This window comes from Fukomys damarensis, unplaced genomic scaffold (genome assembly GCF_012274545.1).
Source record: "Fukomys damarensis isolate Sample0158 unplaced genomic scaffold, DMR_v1.0_HiC HiC_scaffold_27, whole genome shotgun sequence".
NCBI lineage: Eukaryota > Metazoa > Chordata > Mammalia > Rodentia > Bathyergidae > Fukomys > Fukomys damarensis.
In genome coordinates this window covers 19,133,680-19,142,125 of record NW_022900939.1, presented here as the reverse complement: position 1 = coordinate 19,142,125, position 8,446 = coordinate 19,133,680, and the positions used below count along the sequence as shown (strand labels likewise).

General features: G+C 48.7%; 1 protein-coding gene across 13 annotated transcripts in view; it reads right to left on the bottom strand.

The window, feature by feature from the left end:
- Positions 1-8,446, bottom strand: part of Shank2 (SH3 and multiple ankyrin repeat domains 2) — a 511,573-nt gene that overhangs the window by 140,286 nt on the left and 362,841 nt on the right. For all 13 annotated transcript variants that reach the window (XM_010635716.3, XM_010635704.3, XM_010635710.3 and 10 more), the window contains 2 exons: positions 7,636-7,718; positions 5,966-6,090 (listed from right to left, as the gene is read on the bottom strand). In XM_010635716.3, coding sequence (XP_010634018.1) covers positions 5,966-6,090; positions 7,636-7,718 — 208 coding nt within the window. The remainder of the gene's footprint in view (positions 1-5,965; positions 6,091-7,635; positions 7,719-8,446) is intronic.

Sequence of the window (8,446 nt, the reverse complement as noted above, 5' to 3'; positions counted from 1 at the left end):
TTTTTTTTTTTTTTTTTTTTTTTTTTGTCCTGGGGATCGAACTCAGGACCTTGCACTTGCGAGGCAGGCCGTGGTGCCACTGAGTACATCCTGGGTCCTCATGTGACTTGATTCTCACGCCACTCACCTTAGTCTTGGGGAAACTGAGACTCTGAAAGCATGTGCTGGTTAATAAGGCTCATCATGACTGATGAGGAAGAGCCTGGTCCTCATTTCCTTCCCTCCAAGGAATACCTGTGGCTAGGAGAGGTGGCCCTGTTGTAACTGTGCATTACTCCAGCAGATTTTGAAGTGATGGTTTGGGCAAACATGTGCTAGAGCTCACATTACATTTTCCAAATCCTATTCTCAAGCGCAGGCCTGAGAAACATTTTGTGACATGTTCATATGGCCTCTGAGGAAAACAATAGGGCATCTGTCTTAGCATCCTTACTTCAACACAAACTGGTGATAAAACAGTTCTAGGCCATCACTAGTGCACATAGTTAATAGGAGGGAAAAGTAATTAGCAAACTGAAGCCTTGCTTTTCAAGGATGAAGGATATTGCTGCTTGCTTTAATTGCACGGGAAAACCTATTTAGGGAAATTAACACAAAAATGAGCTTGGCCACTTCAGGGCTAAGAAAACAATCACAAAAACCATAGGAGTTTTCCCAGCCCTGTCTCCAGTTGCAAGGGAAGGCCCCAGGAAAATAATTAACACCTGGAAAGCTTTAGCTCAGGACTAAGGCCACCAGCCTGGCCCTCCCCAGTGTTGGATGCCTTTCTCTAAGAAATACTTCTCCACTTACAACCTAGCATTTGTCCAAAGATTAATACTGTAAAGGAATCTAAGACAGAAAAATCTGAAAAAAGAAAATAGTGTAACCCTATCCCTGTAGGGGTTAATACATCCTTTTTTCCTCTGTGCCCAGATTATTTTGGGGGAATATTCTTTGCATGATACTGTGCAGATAATTTTGGTTCTGCCTTTCTCATAAAATGTAATGCAGTCATTTCTTACTGGTATTAAGAACTCCTTGTAGGAATAATTTTTAATGTTTTCTCATGAATCTAAAACAGATGTTTGCCGTACCCTTAACCATTTCCCTATTGTTTCCTCCCTTCTACCAATTGTCTCTCTAAAACTTATTCATATTTTTTTTCTACACTGTGATTGCTACCTGCTTTTTAGACAGTTCCCTCAGGATGGATTACTGGATGTGATTCTCAGCTGAGCTGTAGGGTTTCCATAACACTCGATCACACTGATTTCTACAGTTTATGACAACTTATTCTTTTACCTAGCAACATGAGAGTACTGTCAGAGGCAGTGGGTATAGTAATTTAATAAAAGTGTTTGTTAATTTGAAAATAAAAATTGGTAGTGCATGCTTTGTTTATTTCCTTACCCTTTGCCCTTTTATACATAAAGCCTATCCAAGTCTGTCATGGATCTTGAGCTGGGGATAAAGCATCTCAATTTACCAGCTGTAAGATCACGGTCCACTAATGTGACCTCTCTATGGCTCAGATTCTTCATCTATAAAATGGAGGCGACTGGGCTTCACAAGTGTAAGGTCCCAAGTTCGATCCCTGGTACTAAAAAAAAAAATGGAGGTGACAACAGGTGTATTTTATAGGATTGCGGTGTGAACTAGATGGGTCGGTACAGGGCTTGGCAGAAACACTCTCAATGGCCATAAATAAGGATGTGGCTTTTGGGGATATTCATTGCTGTTTGTCCTTAGATATTTACTGCTAAGTTCATGAAAGTAACTCAAGAAAACAACAATAACAACAACAACTTAGGTTTCCAAATGGGAAGTCTGTGGGAAAAAGTCCTAATCATACAACAACGTTAGTACAGTTTTGCTTCTGGTTGGGACAGAGAGAGGTGAGTTAAAGTGACAAATGAAGAGGTGCAAAATTCCACCCCATTCAGGCCATTGTCTTGCCTGCCCACCAGTACCCTGTGGCTTCACCCTGGTTTTCTAAGAGCACAGCCTCCCTGACTCTGGCTCCCAGCTCTGATCCAGTTGGTGTGGTCTGGAGTTAGGTTGCCCTGGCTAACAGGCCTCAGGTGACTGATGCCAAGCCAGGTCTTATGAGACAAGGCTCTTGGTGAGCCCTGTGGGACTTGCAAGTGACACAAAATACCCTGTCTCCTTAGTGACTCCAGGCACAGCTACCACACCTGACTCATGAATCCATGTAAACTTCGGGAGTGAGTTCTCACCTCTCTCTCTGGGTCTCTTGGGAGTAAGGAGGCCCAACCATGATAATCCCAAAGAGATGGCAGACAAAGCTGCCGGCAAACTTTCCTGAAGCTGACTCAACATGGAAACTTCGGTTGCTTCAGCCCTTAACATTGTGTGTTAAGAACGCAGTGTGGACGGGGCTTCTTGTTGTCCCTAGCAGGGACACGGGCTCTTCTCATTCCTAGCTGGTGGAGTCCCCATCTCTATACGTAACCTGCATGGACAGAAAAGCTCACCCTGTACCCTCCCATGGCCTCTGGAACCTCTCTGGCCACCTGTTTCCAGACTGGCTGACACTTCCCACCAGGAAGGCTCAGTGACTTTGACCCCCAGGGGATTCCAGCAAACGAGCTGATTCGAGGATGGTAAATATGGTCCTTCATTCACATCCATGGGCTCCATGTCTACAAATTCTTCCAATTGTGGGTGGAACACACTCAAAGAAGGAGGCCTTGGTATTAAATGTGCCAATATACTTTTCTTATCATTGTTCCCTAGACGATATAATGTAACAACCATTTACAAAGCGTTTTCACTGTATTAGGTATTAGAAGTAATCTAGAGATGACTTAAACTGTGTATGGGAGGATGTACACGGATGACATGCAGATACCAAACTGTTTTACATGAGAAATTTGAACAATCTCAGACTTTCGTACCCCTGGGGTCCTGGGACCAAATCCCCGTAGGTGCTAATGGATGCTGTACACAAATCTGCAGAGCTACCATGATCCAGTATCCTCACCCACAGTGACACACTTATCCTCCCTGCCCACCTCTGAGATGTTTTATGACAACTCAACTCACACACTGACGACTATCTGTCCCAGTGTAATTCCCAGTTGGAATCAATTATTCACAGGGAATGTCACTCAAAGCTTTTGATTTGGGTATGTGTGTGGCGGGGGTGTGGTCAACAAAGAAGCAACAACCCCAACAAAAGAACAAACTTCCCAAATGCTTCAGCAGGGCAGGAAGGAAGAAACTCTAGAAAGCAAATACCCAGGAAAATCATGCACCCCGGGAGACCCTTCATTATGGTATCTGGCTCGGAGCAAGATGACAATGTCAGGGTGCTCTGATAAAGTTAGAGTTGGAAAAATGAAGTCCTGTAAATGCTGAAGACTTTAAAAGCCAACATTCACTTCAAAAGTGGCCCCGTGGTCCAAAGGTTTAAACCACAGCATTCACTCTTAGAGAGAAGCTAAAATGTCTGACATACTTTTGAGATTCTTTCAAATAGAACAAAAAGAAGGCTTGCAGGGGGGAATGAGGGCTACATGAGGGGACTTTGGGCAGCTTTTTCCGTGGAGACTTCTGGCCTCCCAGTGAGCTCAAAACCCACCAGCTCATGCCCACATCGAAATCCACATGGGACACAGGAGGCTGTTTAAAATAATCCCTCCAAGGTCAAGTTTTTCATGGAAAATACAGATAAACTGTTGGAAGAAATAAGCCTCTCTAAGGCTATAAATGATTTTAATATTTCAGTGATGAAATCCAGAGCTAGGAAAACAACTCAACAGGGATTTTCAGTAAATCCAAGCACTAGTGGGGGATTTCAGAGTCCCCTCGAGGTAGGCTGGGAAGTGAAGTGGGAGGAGTCAGTTCCTCCAGGGCTCTGACCCTATCCCGCCATCAGTGTACAACCCCAAGTCAGCAGCCTTTTGGGACATGGCCGTGGAAGGCCCAGCCCTTCCTGGGGTCACGTCTGACCTCTGAACCCTGACACAGTCGTAATGCAAAATCTCTGGTAGTTCCTGGAATCCTGATATTCAGAGCTTCCCCAGAATTAAAAACCTGCTCTAAAATGGCAAATATATTTGCATATCAGAGGTTAAAATCAATGTCAAAGGAGGTGCGTTGACAATAGAAGGTCAGGAGCTCCTGATGCATCAAATTCTTGTGAGGCTTTAGCAGACAGGACAGGATATCACGCCTCTATGGCCGGTCCAAGCGCCCTCGGCAACACCCACTAGGCCAGTAGCTCACCAGCAGCACTCACACCTCTCCGGCCACGTTCCTTCATTGACTGGCTTACAAGGAAATAAACCAGTGAGCTGAACAACGCGTCTGGGTGTGCATCCGCAGCCCTCATTTATTATTAAAAGCCAAGAGCAGTACCAACCGCTGACAGCCGACCGGGGCCCTTTCTCTGTCAGCCTCGCACACTTGCTCACCACTCAGAGACCCCCAGCCTTGCCTCCCTGCCCAAGGCCACACCCCCTCTATCTCTGTCACCTCTCACACACAGGAAGGGGGTTTACATCACAACTGCATCCTACAGAAGATGATTCAACTTAGTCTCTGCATCTTTATGAGGGTTACAAACCGAATGAACCCACGGAGCTGCAGTGGGCTCCAGGCTTTACTGTTCTGGAAGAGTTCTGCATCTCCACTGTTCTACATCCCACAGTTTCAACACACAAGAACCAGAATTAGCTCATTCCTCATCCAAATCTGGCTCTGATTGGTCAAGGCTAATTTAAATCTGTCTTTTCAGGAAATAATATAAGATCAACACGAGACGTTTGGAATAAGTTAACACACCTTCTCCACCTTACCTGGCTTTCTCTTTCCTTTGGATTTCCATTGCCTCTCGATAGGCTTATGCTCACAGCAAAGTCACAGCTGGAAAAGCATCGTCGGGAGTTCAAGTGTGATGGGGAAATGGCTTCAAGTGGCCATCTCAGCAGGACCAGGATGTGGTCTCTTCCTTCAAAGAGTACACGTGTGTCTGTTTGGTGAGGCCACCACTCCATTCCTTCTACCTGTACATGGATTTCTGACTCACAGGAAGCAGGGCTCAGGTGAGCCCTGAGGAACACCTGTCCCAGAAATGTGAACTCCCAATGAAGGCCATTCTGCCAGACCTTTTAAAAAGAATCATTTCCCAACCTACAACATTCTTTGAGTCTTCATATTTTCAAAGAGCAGCACATTCCTGGGCACCATGAGTTTGAAAGTGACATCTAATTTTCCCAGGGAGCCAAGACACTCCTACATTCTGGGGATTCAGACACCTTGTACATCCCACATGCAAATTACAGGTGAGGTCCACAGGTCACAGGCACCTGCCTCCAATGGGATTCTTTAAATGCAGAGGAGGGGTCCCCCCTTCCGGTGCTACCAAAAACTAGTTTTCAAGTACCTGCTTACCAAGGCTTCCTTTTTATGCTTTCTACGCCAGCCACCCCTCTTGCCCCATGCTCCATGGTCTTTGAAGACTATCACCCATCCAATGACTGCACATCCACCAACTCTGAGCCACCAATCACAGACTTGGTGCCATTAAACGTCACATCAGGCTTGTTGGCTGGCCCTTAGGACATAGGAGTGGGCGATGACTCCTCTTGGTGTGTATTTATAGAGTCACAACTAAACCACCCACAGATCCACACACATCTCCAACATCATGGCAACCATGTCTCTTCTTTCTCCCTTCTACTTCAACACCAATGGCCAAGTTCCACATACATTTCCTCCTTCTAATTACAGCCAGAGCCTCAAAGTCAAGTCAAACTTCAGACCACAGGAGGTAACATCCACACGGGGTAGAGAGAGCCGCACAGCACAAGCCTACAGCAGCCTACAGCAGCCTCCACGAGCACTCCGGCTCAGTCCAGGTAAGGTCGTACGGCCGTGACCATGACTATGGCCGCCCCCCACCGAGTGAGAGTCAGCGCTCTCCCCAAGCGAGTGACGCAAACACCAGCATCCCTACCTCAATCAAGAAGTCCCCTGTCCTTAGTCCGGCTTGCCATGCCACCCCACCTTCGTCCACAGACTCCAGGTACTGCAGGGCTGGGAATGCAGGCGTTGGTGTGAATTCTTCAATGGGGGTGTCAGCTGAGAAGACAAAGAGCACCTCATTAGAAGCCTGGCTGATGTTTTCCAAGTTGGCCATCTTGTCTCCCCTGGGGTACCCTGGGAAGAAGAGGTCCCTGTGTCTCCTGCTGGGAGAGATGGTCTGGGCCAACTCCCCACAGGGAAGGGCTTGAGGATAATATTCCTGGTCGATGCTAACTCAAACCATGAAGCCACCTGCATGTTGTTGTCATCACCATGCTTCTGGGCCTCTCCCCCGACACCATAGAATAACGTGCTCTGCAGTACATGTCTACACGCCTGTCATTTTCTTTAAAAGCATCAATGACTAAACATTTTCATTTCTAAAAATGGAAAAGTTCCTCCCATACCACACAGAGCTAGAGAAACACCACACTGAACCACTTGCCAATTTTAAATCTACGTAGACTTGCGACCAAGGGGGATTCGACTCCGAACACAGATGCAACAGAATGCTGACCCAGTAGGTGGCTGTAGATGTGAAATCTGCTCATGACTGCTTTGCCTGGCTCTCTGTGACCACCCTGGAACCAGCATGCATGGGAGGGCTGGACCTTTGCTCCTCAGCAGAGCAATGCTTGGCTGCTGGGGCCCACATGGCTGCCAAGTGCAACTCTAGGGAAAGAGAGGAATCTTCTTGGTAGTCATGAGAGGCTGGGGGTGAGCTTTGGGAACATGGAGATGCCTGGCAGTGGGAGGAAGATGGGCCTGGACATGCATGGGGGACAGAGGGACAGACTCAGCTTCTCTCTGTACAGATCTCCATGGGGCTGCATGGGCAGAAGGCAGATGGGCCCGCCAGCCAGGAAGGAGCCTCTCTGCACACAGGTGTGGGACTCTAGCGCAGTACAGGAGCTCCGAGATGCAACTTCCACATGGCCGACCTCAACATGTACGCTGGACTGCTGTCTCCTCTCATGAGGGGTGATGCCACTCTGTCTTATTTGGACAGGAGGCCCCCACATAAAGGACATGTGGTGGGTACACTGCTGTGGACCGCATCCCAGAGCCTCCCACCACAAGCCACGGGATGTATGTGCTGCCAGCCCAGTCAGTCCATGGCAGAGGGGACCATCTTGCCACCTTTCCATTGCAAAGTCACCTTAGAGGCAAGCACACAGAGGCTCCTGCCCTTGGAGCTGAAGCCCACTTCCAGGGCAGGCAGTTTCTCGGAACCTGAAACTCAGGGCTGGTGATTCTGTGCATCTGAAATGAGGAGTTCTGAATGCAGCCACAATGTAGCTGAACTAAAGCATAAGACACTGATTATCCCCATGATTAAAGCGAGGTGGGGGAGGGAGGAAGGAAGGGAGAGAGCCTGTTCCGAGCAATACTGTGTATGGAAAATTAAAAATATGCCTAAAGTAAGCCCTGATGTTTTCAGAGGAAGGCAGAATGGTAAAGAGCACTGTTGTCTAGCAACCGCGTGCCCTTAGGAAAATGCTTATTTAATGCTTATTTCCAAGCTGGGGAACATTCTTCATACAGGGGTGTACACACACACACACAGCACACACACGTGTGAATGTTTCCAGGCTCTCTTACCTTTTGCCCCTCGGAGCACAAACCCGAAGCCTTCATTGTCCTTCTTCTGTAGGACCACTGTCTTCTCCTCGATGATGCAGTCACTGTAGAGAGAATTCCGGGGATAGCGACCATTATTGTAGCCCGTCATCATCACGGTGGCTGCTCCTCCGCCAGGGACGCTCATCATCATAGCCAATTAATCATCCAGCTCCCGGATCCCGGCAGCATGGAGGAGCCTGGGCGGCAGCGAGGTGCAGGCGGAGCTGGGGGGGCTAACGGGATAGGCGAGCGGGGCACAATGGGATGTGGAAGAGGGGGGCGGGCGGCGCAGGAGCCAGCCGGGGGAAGGAGGCAGACATGCTGGAGAGGCTGCCCGGCTGCTGAGCACTGGCTCAAGGCACCCAGGGGCCGGCCAGGACGCCGCCGCTGAGAGCAAAGAAAGTAAGTGGCCCGGGTGGCGGCGGCGGTGGCGGCAACAGCAGCGGCGTTGTGAATGAGCTCCCCCCGCCTGCCTCTGCCAGATGCATCTTCCAGGGAAGCGGAATGAAATCAGCCCGAGGAGAAATGAGGCAGCAGTTTTGTTTTGCTTTTTCTTGAAGGGGCTTAAAAAGAAAATCAAATTGTATGTGCTCGGCGGTGCACGAGCCAATGGCATGCACGGGAGATGCAGGGACTCGAGCGCTGCATCCTGTGCTCCCTCCTTCTCTCGTCCTCGGGAAGGTGGTGTGCATCAGGCTGGAGCCCCCACAGTCATCTGATGAGCCCACGGCGCGACCGCGGTGACTGCCTGGGCGTCATCCCGCGCAGAGAATCCGCAGGCTGGGCTGGT